Below are 16,091 nucleotides of genomic sequence, written 5' to 3' on the forward strand. Positions count from 1 at the left end.
CCTTAAAAAAACTCCATAGTCCTTGCCGATGACAAGCATACCAATTACATGATGCCGCTACCACCATGCTTGGAAATATGTGGTACTCAGTGATGTGTTTGTGTTAGATTTGCCCCAAACATAACACTTTGTATTCAGGACATAAAGTTGATTTCTTTGCCACATTTTTTTCAGTTTTACTTTATTCTGTACAGGCTTCCTTCTTTTTACTTTGTCATTTAGGTTAGTATTGTGGAGTAACTACAATGTTGTTGATCCTTCCTCAGTTTTCTCCTATCACAGCCATTACACTCTGTAACTGTTTTAAAGTCAGTATTGGCCTCTCCGGCAACGGAGTTAGGACGGACACCTGTATCTTTGAAGTGACTCCGTGTATTGATAATAACACGTTGAATAATAAATTGAGTAAATAATCATTTTAGCAACATCGTAGGTTGTGTCTGAGTGGGTAGAAACCTGTGGATGGCATAGAGCCAGTGTGGATAGTCTATGGGAGAGGGAGAGCAGTAGTTGTTACCCACTGGGCACACCACCTCATTTCAACGTGGAAATGTGTGTAATATTTGGTTGAGACGTTGATCAATTATATTTCAACCTTTATTCACCTACCCATAAAAGACAGCCAGAAGTTTGTGTTGAATTCCGAATGTGTTATCACTATGCTTTCAACCATTTATATAACAACAAAGTTCAAATGGGAATGTCAGATATTTTGTATTTATACAACAACTTAACGTGTTATCACTGTGCTTCATCTAATAGCACAACCAAATGACCTGGATTGCAGTTGAGATTACATTAAAAGGATATAGTGCAAATTCTAGCAATTGTGAAGATCTCCACAGACCTGCGACCTTTGCATGCTATCTTGAACATGCACGCTTTCTATGATTACATAAGACATTTATAGGTACTGTAGGCTAACCTCAGAATGTGGCCATGGATATGTTACTCAGTTTAAGGTTGAATAAATACGGTTACATTAGTTTGTAAGATAGGCTATTTATGTATTACTGTATTGCAAAAGTGATATTGAATTGTGTTTGGTGAAACCAAATATCAACATTTGAAGGAGATGTAGCTTTTGTGCCACTGACTTAGTCCGGCTTTAATTCCAGTTTGTCTACAAATTAATCATTGATCTGTTGGATTCACGTCTCCATCTCAACCAAGAATCAAAGTTAAAGAGTAGGACTAAATCAAATCAAACTTTGTTTAAAGTGCATTTAAGGTTTGATTAGATTAGATTGACATAGTTCTATTCTTTAACTTAGATTTTTGGTTGAGATGGAGACATGATTCCAACATATCAATTATTAATTTGTAGACGGGGCGGCAGGTAGCTTAGTGGTTAAGAGCGTTGTGCCAGTAACCGAAAGGTCCCTGGTTCTAATCCCCAAGCCGACTAGGTGAAAAATCTGTCGATGTGCCCTTGAGCAAGGCACTTAACCCTAATTGCTCCTGTAAGTCGCTCTGGATAAGAGCGTCTGCTAAATGACTAAAATGTAAAATGTAGACAAAATAGAATTAAAGCCAGACTAAGTCAGTGGCACAGATGGAACTATCCAAATAGAAGATACATCTCTTTCAAATGTTGATATTTTCAGTAGTTGCGTTGACAACCTCAAAATCCAGTTTGTCCAGTTTTCTACAAATGAATAATTGATATGTTGGATTCACGTCTCAATCTCAACCAAAAATCGATTTTTAAAAATAGTACTAAAACGAATCTAATCAAACTTTAAATGCACTTTAAATAAAGTCTGATTTGATTTAGTCCTATTCTTTAAATTAGATTTATGGTTGAGATGGATACGTGAATCCAACATATTAATGATTAACTTAAAGATGAAGATTAAATCAACCACAGCTTGAAACCCTAGGCCTATATGTACAGTGAGGGAAAAAAGTATTTGATCCCCTGCTGATTTTGTATGTTTGCCCACTGACAAAGAAATGATCAGTCTATAATTTTAAATGGTAGGTTTATTTGAACAGTGAGAGACAGAATAACAACAAAAAAATCCAGAAAAACGCATGTCAAAAATGTTATAAATTGATTTGCATTTTAATGAGGGAAATAAATATTTGACCCCTCTGCAAAACATGATTTAGTACTCAGTGGCAAAACCCTTGTTGGCAATCACAGAGGTCAGACTTTTCTTGTAGTTGGCCACCAGGTTTGCACACATCTCAGGAGGGATTTTGTCCCACTCCTCTTTGCAGATCTTCTTCAAGTCATTAAGGTTGAGGCTGACGTTTGGCAACTCGAACCTTCAGCTCCCTCCACAGATTTTCAATGGGATTAAGGTCTGGAGACTGGCTAGGCTAATGTGCTTCTTCTTGAGCCACTCCTTTGTTGCCTTGGCCGTGTGTTTTGGGTCATTGTCATGCTGGAATACCCATCCACGACCCATTTTCAATGCCCAGGCTGAGAGAAGGAGGTTCTCACCCAAGATTTGACGGTACATGGCCCCGTCCATCGTCCCTTTGATGCGGTGAAGTTGTCCTGTCCCCTTAGCAGAAAAACACCCCCAAAGCATAATGTTTCCACCTACATGTTTGACGGTGGGGATGGTGTTCTTGGGGTCATAGGCAGCATTCCTCCTCCTCCTAACATGGCGAGTTGAGTTGATGCCAAAGAGCTCAATTTTGGTCTCATCTGAACACAACACTTTCACCCAGTTCTCCTCTGAATCATTCAGATGTTCATTGGAAAACTTCAGACAGGCAAGTATATGTGCTTTCTTGAGCAGGGGGACCTTGCGGGCGCTGCAGGATTTCAGTCCTTCACGGCGTAGTGTGTTACCAATTGTTTTCTTGGTGACTATGGTCCCAGCTGCCTTGAGATCATTGACAATATCCTCCTGTGTAGTTCTGGGCCGATTTCTCACCGTTCTTATGATCATTGCAACTCTATGAGGTGAGATCTTGCATGGAGCCCCAGGCCGAGGGAGATTTACATTTATTTTGTGTTTCCCTCATTTGCGAATAATCGCACCAACTGTTGTCACCTTCTCACCAAGCTGCTTGGCGATGGTCTTGTAGCCCATTCCAGCCTTGTGTAGGTCTACAATCTTGTCCCTGACATCCTTGGAGAGCTCTTTGGTCGGCCATGGTGGAGAGTTTGGAATCTGATTGATTGATTGCTTCTGTGGACAGGTGTCTTTTATACAGGTAACAAACTGAGATTAGGAGCACTCCCTTTAAGAGTGTGCTCCTAATCTCAGCTCGTTACCTGTATAAAAGACACCTGGGAGCCAGAAATCTTTCTGATTGAGAGGGGGTCAAATACTTATTTCCCTCATTAAAATGCAAATCAATTTATAACATTTTTGACATACGTTTTTCTTGATTTTTTTGTTGTTATTCTGTCTCTCACTGTTCAAATTAACCTACCATTAAAATTATAGACTGATAATTTCTTTGTCAGTGGGCAAACGTACAAAATCAGCAGGTGATCAAATACTTTTTTCCCTCACTGTATTTACTATTTTTTAGTTGAACCCTGGGTTGAATTGAAACACTAGCTGGTTATGAGTTTGCAAGTGCTACAGTGCCTTGCAAAAGTATTCATCCCCCTTGGTGTTTTTCCTATTTTGTTGCATTACAACCTGTAATTTAAATGGATTTTTATTTGGATTTCATGTAATGGACATACAAAATATTCCAAATTGGTGAAGTGAAATGAAAATAATAACTTGTTTCAAAATATTCTAAAAAATAAATAACGGAAAAGTGGTGCGTGCATATGTATTCACCCCCTTTGCTATGAAGCCCCTAAATAAGATCTGGTGCAACCAATTACCTTCAGAAGTCATGTAATTAGTTAAATAAAGTCCAGCTGTGTGCAATCTAAGTGTCACATGATCGGTCACATGATCTCAGTATATATACACCTGTTCTGAAAGGACCCAGAGTCTGCAACACCACTAAGCAAGGGGCACCACCAAGCAAGCGGCACCATGAAGACCAAGGAGCTCTCCAAACAGGTCAGGGACAAAGTTGTGGAGAAGTACAGATCAGGGTTGGGTTATAAAAAATATCCAAAACTTTGAACATCCCACGGAGCACCATTAAATCCATTATAAAAAAATTGAAAGAATATAGCACCACAACAAACCTGCCAAGAGACGGCCGCCCACCAAAACTCATGGACCAGGCAAGGAGGGCATTAATCGAGAAACAACAAAGAGACCAAAGATGACCCTGAAGGAGCTGCAAAGCTCCACAGTGGAGATTGGAGTATCTGTCCATAGGACCACTTTAAGCTGTACACTCCACAGAGCTGGGCTTTACGGAAGAGTGGCCAGAAAAAAATCCATTGCTTAAAGAAAAAAAATAAGCCATGAGGGAGACTCCCAAAACATATGGAAGAAGGTACTCTGGTCAGATGAGACTAAAATTGAGCTTTTTGGCAATCAAGGAAAACGCTATGTCTGCCGCAAACCCAACACCTCTCATCACCCCGAGAACACCATCCCCACAGTGAAGCATGGTGGTGGCAGCATCATGCTGTGGGGATGTTTTTCATCGGAGGGACTGGGAAACTGGTCAGAATTGAAGGAATGATGGATGGCGCTAAATACAGGGAAATTCTTGAGGGAATCCTGTTTCAGTCTTCCAGAGATTTGAGACTGGGACAGAGGTTCACCTTCCAGCAGGACAATGACCCTAAGCATACTGCTAAAGCAACACTCGAGTGGTTTAAGGGGAAACATTTAAATGTCTTGGAATGGCCTAGTTAAAGCCCAGACCTCAATCCAATTGAGAATCTGTGGTATAACTTAAAGATTACTGTACACCAGCGGAACCCATCCAACTTGAAGGAGCTGGAGCAGTTTTGCCTTGAAGAATGGGCAAAAATCCCAGTGGCTAGATGTGCCAAGATTATAGAGGCATATCCCAAGAGACTTCCAGCTGCAATTGCTGCAAAAGGTGGCTCTAAAAAAGTATTGACTTTGGGGGGGTGAATAGTTATGCACGCTCAAGTTCTGGTTTTTTGTCTTATTTCTTGTTTGTTTCACAAGAACAAATATTTTGCATCTTTAAAGTGGTAGGCATGTTGTGTAAATCAAATGATACAAACCCCAAAAAAATCAATTTTAATTCCAGGTTGTAAGATGCCAAAGGGGGGGTGAATACTTTCTCAAGCCACTGTATATGCCTACATAATATCATTGATAATATATGACTTAAAGTATGGTTACATTTCATTAGCTTTGGAATAACTTCGATAGCAACAGTGAATATATTTAGTTATTAAGAGATCTCTCAATAACCATTCTCATGATAGCACAATGGTAGTAGTCATTGACAAATATCAAAGCTATGCAGGGCTTGACTTGGTTAAAACCCTGGATGGTCTAAATTAATAGCTGTAGATAGATCAACTGTCCAGTAGGAGGTGCTGCCCAGACTATTGTTTTTTTTCTGATAGTGGATCTAACATCGTTTCAAAAGGTACAAATTCAACATATTTGTCTATGTTGAAAATTGGTTACAATGAGGACATAACCCTGTGGTTTAACTTTTCATTGATTCAACCAGTTTGTGCCCATTTGGTAGCCATTTAACAGTCTTGTGGCCAGGGGATAGAAGCTGTTTAGGAGTCTGTTGGTCTGAGCCGTGATGCACCGGTACCGCCTGCTGGACGGGAACATGGAGAACAGTCCATGTCTTTGGTGGCTGGAGTCTCTGACATGTACGTCCTGGATGGCTGGGAGCTCGCCCCCAGTGATGCGCTGGGCCGTCTGGTCAGGATGCTCTCAATGGTGCAGCTGTGAAAGCTCCTGAGGATCTTAAGGGCCATGCCAAACTGTTTCTCTCCTCCTGAGGGAGAGGAGGCGTTGCCGTGCTTTCTTCACGACTGTTCTGGTGTGAGAGGACCTTGTTAAGTACTCAGTGATGTGGACAGAGGAATTTGAAGCTCTTGACCCTTTCCACTGCAGCCCCGTCGATGTGGACCCTCGTTTCCTGTAGTCCACGATCAGCTCCTTGGTCTTGCTGACGTTGAGGGAGAGGATGTTGTCCTGGCACCACACTGCCAGTTCTCTGACCTTCTCCCTGTTGACTGTCTCATTGCCGTTGGTGAACAGGCCTACCACCGTCGTGTTGTCAGCAAACTTGATGGAGATGGAGTTGTGTGTGGCCACACAGTCGTGGGTAAACAGGGAGTACAGGAGGGGGTTAAGCACATACCCCTGAAAGGCCCCTGTGTTGAGGGTCAGCCTGGCAAAGGTTTTGTTGCCTATTCTCACCACCTAGGGTCGGCTCATCAGGAAGTCCAGGATCCAGTTGCAGAGGGAGGTGTACAGTCCTAGGGTCCCGAGCTTCGTGATGAGCTTCGAGGGCACTATGGTGATAAATGTTAGGGTGCCTGGGATGGAGGTGACGTGTGCCATGACCAGCCAGTCAAAGCACTTCATGATTAAAGATCTTAGTGCTACAGGGCGGTAGTCATTGTGGCAGGTAGCAAGAGTTCTTGGGAAAAGGAATGATGGTGGTCAGCTTGAGACATGGGGATTACAGACTGGGGAAAGGAGAGGTTGAAAATGACCGTGAAGATGCCTGCCAGCTGGTCTGCGCATGCTTTGAGAACGCGCCCTGGTGACGCCTCAAGCACTGAGATGCAGTGCCTTAGACCGCTGCGCCACTCTACTTATAAACCTTATATCGTGTTTATAAAGGGTAGCTTGATGCAAAGTGTTGTATCTACCAATTAATTGTCTATCTAAAACCAATGGTCAGACAAACCTGATACATTTGTAATTCACCAGGGATACCAACAACAGATTAACACAATTGTTTTAATTGTAATTGTTTTAAACCCATGGAGAATGCTATCCGCAAATAGGGGCTATACCTGTAAAATACTGTTCCTACTGTTGCAAATGTGTAGGGCTTCACCTGAGCTGAACACAACCTTGCAGCTGTCAGTGTACAAAGCCATTACACCAAGGCGTCTGACTGAGCCCCTGAGTGAAATCACAAGTGATTTACTTCAGCCTCTGTCTTTACACTCATCGCGCCAAACCACGTGGTACAAAAGCCAGGCCTAATGGCTAAAGAGTCTGGCATGTTAGCCAGACAACACTAGTACCCTAGATGCACTACACTAGCACCCTACTTCTGTTTTACGGTACCTCAGGCACCGGCATACCTCCTGGTCAGGTCATGTGGTCAGGAAAAACTCTAAGCCCCATCTATGGCTGCTCGGCAGCACCTTCCCAGTTATGACACCAATGTATCGAATTTCGAAAAACTGTTTAGAAAAACAAGCCCCCTGCCTCTGATGTAGTCTGGGACTGTCCATATCAGGTCCCTAACGTAGATCTAAGGGCTGTTACTTCCAGAATGCAGAGGTCAGCCAACTGAGCTACAGAATAAGGTTAAGGGTATTCTATATACAGACCCAGTGCAACAACAACTCGAGAGTACTGTACTATTGACTTAATTCTTTCAGGACAGTGGAACTTTACAAAAAGTGATTTTTTATTGACCAATGCATCCTTATAGCCTTCATCGGGTTTTAACAATAAATAAACACTTATCAACCTCCACTGTCCTCAAAGAATAGCTGAATTTCTCTTCATTTCAGTTTGCTCTTCAATTCATGCACCTTGGTTAAAAAGCGAGGTAGCGGCAGTGTACCCTTCCCTTTCTATTGACTGTAAATCCAAAGTGAATCTGACTGAAGTCCTCCCATACACCTACAGTGCATTCGGACAGTATTCAGACCCCTTGACGTTTTCCACATTGTTACGTTACAGCCTTATTCTAAAATAGATTAAATTGTTTTTTCCCCTCATCAATCTACACACAATACCCCATAATGACAAAGAAAAAACAGTTTTTCAGATTTTTTTGCAAATGTATAAAAAAATCAAAAAACGAAAATATCACATTTACATAAGTATTTAGACCCTTTGCTCAGTACTTTGTTGAAGCACCTTTGGCAGCGATTACAGCCTCGAGTCTTCTTGCGTATGACACTACAAGCTTGGCACACCTGTATTTGGGGAGTTTCTCCCATTCTTCTCTGCAGATTCTCTCAAGCTCTGTCAGGTTGGATAGGGAGCGTCGCTGCACAGCTATTTTCAGGTCTCTCTAGAGATGTTCGATTGGGTTCAAGTCCGGGCTCTGGCTGGGCCACTCAAGCACATTGAGACTTTTCCCAAAGCCACTCCTTCGTTGTCTTGGCTGTGTGCTTAGGGTCGTTGTCCTGTTGGAAGGTGAACCTTCGCCCCAGTCTGAGGTCCTGAGCGCTCTGGAGCAGGTTTTCATCAAGGATCTCTCTGTACTTTGCTCCGTTCATCTTTCCCTCGATCCTGACTAGTCTCCCAGTCCCTGCTGCTGAAAAACATCCCACAGCATGATGCTGCCACCATGCTTCACCGGAGGTACGGTGCCAGGTTTCCTCCAGAGATGACGCTTGCATTCAGGCCAACGAGTTCAATCTTGGTTTCATCAGACCAGAGAATCTTGTTTCTCATGGTCTGAGAGTCCTTTAGGTGCCTTTTGGCAAACTCCAAGCGGGCTATCATGTGCCTTTTACTGAGGAGTGGCTTCAGTCTGGCCAATCTACCATAAAGGCCTGATTGGTGGAGTGCTGAAGAGATGGTTGTCCTTCTGGAAGGTTCTTCCATCTCCACAGAGGAACTCTGGAGCTCTGTCAGAGTGACCATCGGATTCTTGGTCACCTCCCTGACCAAGGCCCTTCTTCCCCGATTGCTCAGTTTGACCTCATGGCTTGGTTTTTGCTCTGACATGCACTGTCAACTGTGGGATCTTATATAGACAGGTGTGTGCCTTTCCAAATCATGTCCAATCAATTGAATTTAGCACAGGTAGACTCCAATGAAGTTGTAGAAACATCTCAAGGATGATCAATGGAAACAGGATGCACCTGAGCTCAATTTCGAGTCTCATAGCAAAGGGTCTGAATACTTATGTAAATAAGGTATCTGTCTAAACACCTGTTTTCGCTTTGTCATTATGGGGTATTGTGTGTAGACTTTTAAAAAAAAATCCATTTTAGAATATGGCCATAACGTAACAAAATGTGGACAAAGGGAAGGGGTCTGAATACTTTCCGAATGCACTGTACCTGCATGAAAATCTACAAAAACTACAAATCATAGGTGACCACATTGTTAGTGCATTTCCATAGTAACCTACAGGTAACTGCCAAAAATAAACACCAACATAAAGTGTCTTATTAGGGCATTGAGCCAAAATATTGTCCTGCCTAGCATTTTTATACATGACCCTAAGCATGATGGGATTAATGGGTTAATTGCTTAATTAACTAATGAACCACACCTGTGTGGAAGCACCTGCTTTCAATATACTTTGTATCTGTAATTTACTCAAGTGCTTCTATTATTTTGGCAGTTACCTGTATAACGAACCTATTAGCAAAGGTTCTATTTGCTTTCATTCTCAGTTAATCTCTATTCTTCAAGGCCAACGCTACCTACATGCTGCCCCTGGATAAATAGCACTGCTCAGGGGGGGGGGAGACAGCAATAGAGAGGGAGAAAGAAAGAGGCAGGTAGGGTGTGTGTGTTTGTGTGTGTGTGTGTGTGTGTGTGTGGTGGGGGAGGGTTCCGTGGTGTCAGGCTGTGTATGAAGCTGAAAAAGCAACTGTGTTTCAAAGAAAACGGTTTGCCAGCTTAGAGACAGAGTTGGACGAATGACGAATGAACTCTGGAAATGAATGTGCAGAATTCATGGCCATCTGTTGAAGGATCATTATCACCACAGGCAGCACTTTGCTTCAATATTTTAATTGAAAAGCTAACAAACCTAAAAGCTGAGGGGAAACAAGTACACAAATAATATGCATTACTGTCGTCTTGCAGTACTGTAGCGGGTATTACAGTCTAAAATCATTTCTGCCATTCGCTATAATTTGTAGGCCTACTGAGACGCAACATTAATGGGAAGCACAGTGAGTAACCGGCCTGATACACAAAGCAGAAAAATTAGACCTTGTTAAAAACTAAATCTGGTCATTGTGGATCAGAGGTCCACAGTAACACAGACAGGAGACGGCTAAAATGACCAGTTAATATACACCATGAATGACTCCCAAAACGGCACACTATTTCCTATATAGTGCACTACTTCTGTCCAGATCCCTATTGGTCAAACGTAGTGAAAAAGGGTGCCATTCTCAGGATGTCTGTAAAATATGCTAATTTGGGCTGGTGCCACAGGGTAGTCACAGTAAGTCCTGGCAGACAACTGACGTATCCATTGCTTTGCCCTTTACTGGCCCCATGCTGATTCCAGAGTATGAATCACTGCAGATGGCACCATTTACCATTCTAGACCTGCCTTTTGTTTCTCTTCTGGCAAGTGCTCCACAATTCAAGCTGTTCAATTGAAGTCATTAGGGCCTAGCGTACCCTCTGACATTTTCCAAATGAAAATGAATTTATTGCATTTTACAGTCGAGATTGAGAGGTGTTCAATATGGAAATGGATTAACATGCCCTACATACTTTGCTGCATTTCATTATTTGTTTAGTAGTTCAAAGGCTGGACACAAGAAAATGTCCTTTGTGCAGTGAACAGCTTGCGTCTCTGCGGCAGGTCAGTAAGACTGCACTATGCAAAGGCAAGGGAACTGTCTAGTCCGGGGGGACGAAGGAAAATATGCAGAGCTGTTGAAATGAAAATAAGCTCTTAGTGGTTTGCATAACAACCACTACTAGTACTCACCACCAGCATATTACTTATCCTGACATAGAGTTGCAAAACTGTGTTAACGTTCTCAAACTTCTCAGGTTTTCCAGTAATCCTGGTTGGAGTATTCCAGATGTACTGTTTATTCCCACCTAAATTCTGGAAATCTTCCAACTGTAATTTCTGGAAAATCTGGGGATTTTGGGAAGGTTACCAGAATATTGCAACCCAATCATGACATGTAAAAAGGCTCAGGTTTTAGTAGATGGTGGACAAATATTGTGGCAATCATTACAACGATATGTTTTGATTATGAGGGTAAAAGGGTTCATTTGATGTTGTAACTGTGACATATGAGACAGATAGCATCTACATGTTTTTTTCTATTTAATTAATAGAAATCCCTTCTTGATATAAAATATTAAAGAAATTAAAAAGGCTGAAGTTTGACTTCAATTACTTAGACAATGCACACATTAAGACAATATTACTGCTCCTGTATGAATTGAGTTCAGTGTCATCTAGTAAATATTTTATTTGCTCTTTTAGCATTTGTCTCACTAAAGCTGATGAAACAACCAAACAAAGAACAGGTACATAATGTAAAATGTATGGTGATATACAAAGTTTCTACAACAGGATACGTTAAGACGACATCTCCGAAGGAAGAAGTAAAGAGTGTCTACAACTGTCTGCAGCACAATTCTACAACACAGTGCGTTAGCTAAATAAGTTACAGGTTGGACGAAATACCAAGAGAATTGTTCTAACAATATCGTAAACAGCGGTGCAAGAGATGCAGTCAAAGTCAAACGTAACATTTCTTCCTAATTCTGATTACTGTTAAGATATGGAGTTTGTGTGGACTATAAAAAAATGTTTTTGGCAAGTTGTGTTTTTTTCCAAATACATCCGCAACAGTGCATGTCAGGAATGCAAAGATTGCTAGTGCAATAACAGCGATAAAGCACAGCCAATATTGCTAAATGAAATGTGTTCATATGTTTCTCAAACTTAAGTTGTGTAAAAAAAAAAAAAATGGGTAGCTCTAAAGCGATATACGGTACTCAAATGCCCAGGTAATAGTTTCTTCCTTGAAGAACGTGACTATTAGTTCAATATTCCTATGTCTTTAAAGTGATAGTCACCTAATATCCAAGACTATTGGCAGTCTTTTAAATGCCCTGTAAGCCATCTTTGGATGCCAAAATGTGTCCCACCAAGAGTGTTTAAAATAAATACAATGTGCCACTTTAAGAGCACTGAGCCCAACCAGTCCCTTTTCTCCTGTGTGTTGTCCAGGAAACCAAACTGCCTGCTGGACGTCTTTAAAGGCCATTAGGTCTCCTCTCCCTCTGCACCAACGAGGAAGAAGCTCAACAGTCTGCTTTAATTTTGTCCAGAGAGTTGTCGATTTTTGTCAGAGTCTTTTTGATGCGTAGCGCCGTTAATCTGGCAGAGGGATTCTGATACCAGCACTCCTTCATAAGTTTTGCGATGGACGTTAAAGTCTGGAAAAGAAGAAGAGAATCTGAACAAATCTATTAAAAAGTCCCACTCCAGCTGTTTTTAATATTTTCCCATTTAAAAATGCCCTGAATATAAGTATAGTAATTTAACACACAAAAAAAGACATTGAGCAAAATACTGTTTTTAAGCCTCAACTGCGAAAGTCTATAGTTCCGCAAAGGGTAAAGCAATTATTCTTAAAGGCTAGAATTTAACTGCCCATCAGACCGTATTATGTATTCAATGGAGCTGGGAAATGAGGTGGGCGACTGACAGGCTGTTTTCAAAGACTCACAAGTGAACTGAACGTCTGATGAAGCAGGACAACCTAGCAGGCAGTGCTGCATTCTGCACAGCTTCTAAATTGACAAATTTGGAGCGGGTCCTATTCTCCATGACAACATATTAGCTAGTTCTCTCTCCACCAGTAAACATTTAACTCGGATCGCCTCGTCTGGTCTCTGTGTACTCACTGGGTCTGAGAACCATCTGTTGGGGATGTTGGGTCTCTGCTGGTCCACACACACAACCTTCTTCATGTCTTCAAAGCTGGGGTCGCTGGGCACCACATCATGGAAGGGAGGCTTGTAGTCCTCTACAATGCCTACACACAGAGTATGAGGGTAAATACACAACACAGATGTCCATAAGATCTCACAATCATCAGCATGGCAATTTAAAGTAAGTAAAAAAGGTCACAAACACAATACGTGAGATAGCACAGGTAATTGCTAACAAAGTACTTTGTTTTGATAGTTGCTCTCACTTGCTACTGTGTACCAGGTGGAAAGCCATGGGGAAAGTAAGGTTGCGGTGTCCTGCATTAACCAATACCCTGTGTGTGGCTGTCAGCCAGGCTCAACTATAAATAACCATGAAACCATTTAACTGGGAGTGGAGAAAGCAGGATCCATTTCAGATAAGACGCCAGCACCTCTAGTCCCAGACTAGACCACAGACACATGGGGAGAGTTGTGTCTGTCACTCCACATTCAATCATTTAATCAATGAGACACTGATTAAGTCTCAGGACTTGAATCATTGGCTTGTTCTGCAACTTTGTGCTTAGCAAAGTGATATACAGTGGGGAAAAAAAGTATTTAGTCAGCCACCAATTGTGCAAGTTCTTCCACTTAAAAAGATGAGAGAGGCCTGTAATTTTCATCATAGGTACACGTCAACTATGACAGACAAAATGAGAAAAAATTATTCAGAAAATCACACTGTAGAATTTTTAATGAATTTATTAGCAAATTATGGTTGAAAATAAGTATTTGGTCAATAACAAAAGTTTCTCAATACTTTGTTATATACCCTTTGTTTGCAATGACACAGGTCAAACGTTTTCTGTAAGTCTTCACATGGTTTTCACACACTGTTGCTGGTATTTTGGCCCATTCCTCCATGCAGATCTCCTCTAGAGCAGTGATGTTTTGGGGCTGTCGCTGGGCAACACAGACTTTCAACTCCCTCCAAAGATTTTCTATGGGGTTGAGATCTGGAGACTGGCTAGGCCACTCCAGGACCTTGAAATGCTTCTTACGAAGCCACTCCTTCGTTGCCCGGGCGGTGTGTTTGGGATCATTGTCATGCTGAAAGACCCAGCCACGTTTCATCTTCAATGCCCTTGCTGATGGAAGGAGGTTTTCACTCAAACTCTCACGATACATGGCCCCATTCATTCTTTCCTTTACATGGATCAGTCGTCCTGGTCCCTTTGCAGAAAAACAGCCCCAAAGCATGATGTTTCCACCCCCATGCTTCACAGTAGGTATGGTGTTCTTTGGATGCAACTCAGCATTCTTTGTCCTCCAAACACGACGAGTTGAGTTTTTACCAAAAAGTTCTATTTTGGTTTCATCTGACCATATGACATTCTCCCAATCCTCTTCTGGATCATCCAAATGCACTCTAGCAAACTTCAGACGGGCCTGGACATGTACTGGCTTAAGCAGGGGGACACATCTGGCACTGCAGTATTTGAGTCCCTGGCGGCGTAGTGTGTTACTGATGGTAGGCTTTGTTACTTTGGTCCCAGCTCTCTGCAGGTCATTCACTAGGTCCCCCCGTGTGGTTCTGGGATTTTTGCTCACCGTTCTTGTGATCATTTTGACCCCACGGGGTGAGATCTTGCGTGGAGCCCCAGATCGAGGGAGATTATCAGTGGTCTTGTATGTCTTCCATTTCCTAATAATTGCTCCCACAGTTGATTTCTTCAAACCAAGCTGCTTACCTATTGCAGATTCAGTCTTCCCAGCCTGATGCAGGTCTACAATTTTGTTTCTGGTGTCCTTTGACAGCTCTTTGGTCTTGGCCATAGTGGAGTTTGGAGTGTGACTGTTTGAGGTTGTGGACAGGTGTCTTTTATACTGATACCAAGTTCAAACAGGTGCCATTAATACAGGTAACGAGTGGAGGACAGAGGAGCCTCTTAAAGAAGAAGTTACAGGTCTGTGAGAGCCAGAAATCTTGCTTGTTTGTAGGTGACCAAATACTTATTTTCCACCATAATTTGCAAATAAATTCATAAAAAATCCTATAATGTGATTTTCTGGATTTTTTTTTCTCAATTTGTCTGTCATAGTTGACGTGTAACTATGATGCAAATTACAGGCCTCTCTCATCTTTTTAAGTGGGAGAACTTGCACAATTGGTGGCTGACTAAATACTTTTTTTCCCCACTGTATATGGCAGTTATGCTATCAGATTGCTAAAGACTTTCTGCGAGAGGAACACTTCCTCTGAAGTGGTGAAATCAATCCTAAAAAATCCAGCTAGACACTAAATTATGTTTTACATATTTGTATAGGATTTTACTACGCCCTGACAGGGACATCAGAGAATATTCCAAGACAAGCATTCATATGCAGACAGGCAGGTAACAGACAGATATATACAGCAGCTCTGTATGATGCAACTACTATAGGAAAGATGCTTTGTCATATTGTCCTAAATGCATGACATTCTAGATTGTTTTTTTTATTCTACCTTTTTACTGGATACTTTTTAGTTTCTGCCCTGTTTGAGAGGAGAGCTTGCATTAATTATTTAATTGTACTGTGTACACTATGCTGTATTCTGTGCATATGACAAATCAACGTTGACTGGATGGTAGATGAATAAAGGAGTGAGAGAGAACAGAAGAAACCATGCAGCATGTATTGTACTGACCGTTGCTGACCGTCCTCCTGGCAATCTCCCACAGGACCAGGCCAAAGGCCCAGATGTCCACTCTTTTGAAGGACTCAAAGCAGTCCATCTGGATGGAGTCATCCAGGACCTCTGGAGCCATGTAGCGCTTCGTGCCTACTTTAGGGTTGTTTCCCACGTCTAACTCATTTGTGTCTTGGAAATGCATCACAGCGAGACCTGGGACAAAAAACAGGCTTCTGTTTATCAAAAATGTCCAAAATAATTAAAATACAAAAATCACATAGCAAAATCATTTACATATGATATTATATCTAAGTAAATAACCCAAAATGAATATATCCAAAGTAGAGAACACTGTCCTCTAGTGGATTTGAACAAAATAGCAATGTAAAACAACCCGTTAGCTTAGGACTGTTGTCAAAAACAACCCTATTTTTCCAACAACATCAAATAACAAAAATAACTCATTATCTTGATTGTGAGTAGAAACAACATAACATTCCATAAACAACTTAACAGCAGTGACGGTTGTGATCGTAGTAGTAGTCTCAATTAGTAGCAGTAGGTTGCAAGTGCCACCTGAAATAGCTCACATCATTAGCACAGAGAACATTGTGAGTATGCAACATGGTGCACAAGAGTACCCCTTAATGCATTTTTGGTTAAGATTTAAAGAGCCACCGGCTCTGCTGTTCTTCCTCTAATGATCAACAAACATGGAGGGAACAGGGTTG

At 41.7% G+C, this 16,091-nt stretch overlaps 1 protein-coding gene across 5 annotated transcripts in view; it reads right to left on the minus strand.

The window, feature by feature from the left end:
* Positions 1-11,065: 11,065 nt before the first annotated feature.
* Positions 11,066-16,091, minus strand: part of LOC121551808 (activin receptor type-1) — a 34,281-nt gene continuing 29,255 nt past the window's right edge. For all 5 annotated transcript variants that reach the window (XM_041864536.2, XM_041864530.2, XM_041864541.2 and 2 more), the window contains exons 10-12: positions 15,376-15,573; positions 12,678-12,808; positions 11,066-12,206 (exon numbers count right to left, since the gene is read on the minus strand). In XM_041864536.2, the coding sequence (XP_041720470.2) occupies positions 12,072-12,206; positions 12,678-12,808; positions 15,376-15,573 (464 nt within the window). In that variant the 3' untranslated portion in view covers positions 11,066-12,071. The remainder of the gene's footprint in view (positions 12,207-12,677; positions 12,809-15,375; positions 15,574-16,091) is intronic.

This window comes from Coregonus clupeaformis, chromosome 4 (genome assembly GCF_020615455.1).
Source record: "Coregonus clupeaformis isolate EN_2021a chromosome 4, ASM2061545v1, whole genome shotgun sequence".
In the NCBI taxonomy this organism is placed as follows: Eukaryota; Metazoa; Chordata; class Actinopteri; order Salmoniformes; family Salmonidae; genus Coregonus; species Coregonus clupeaformis.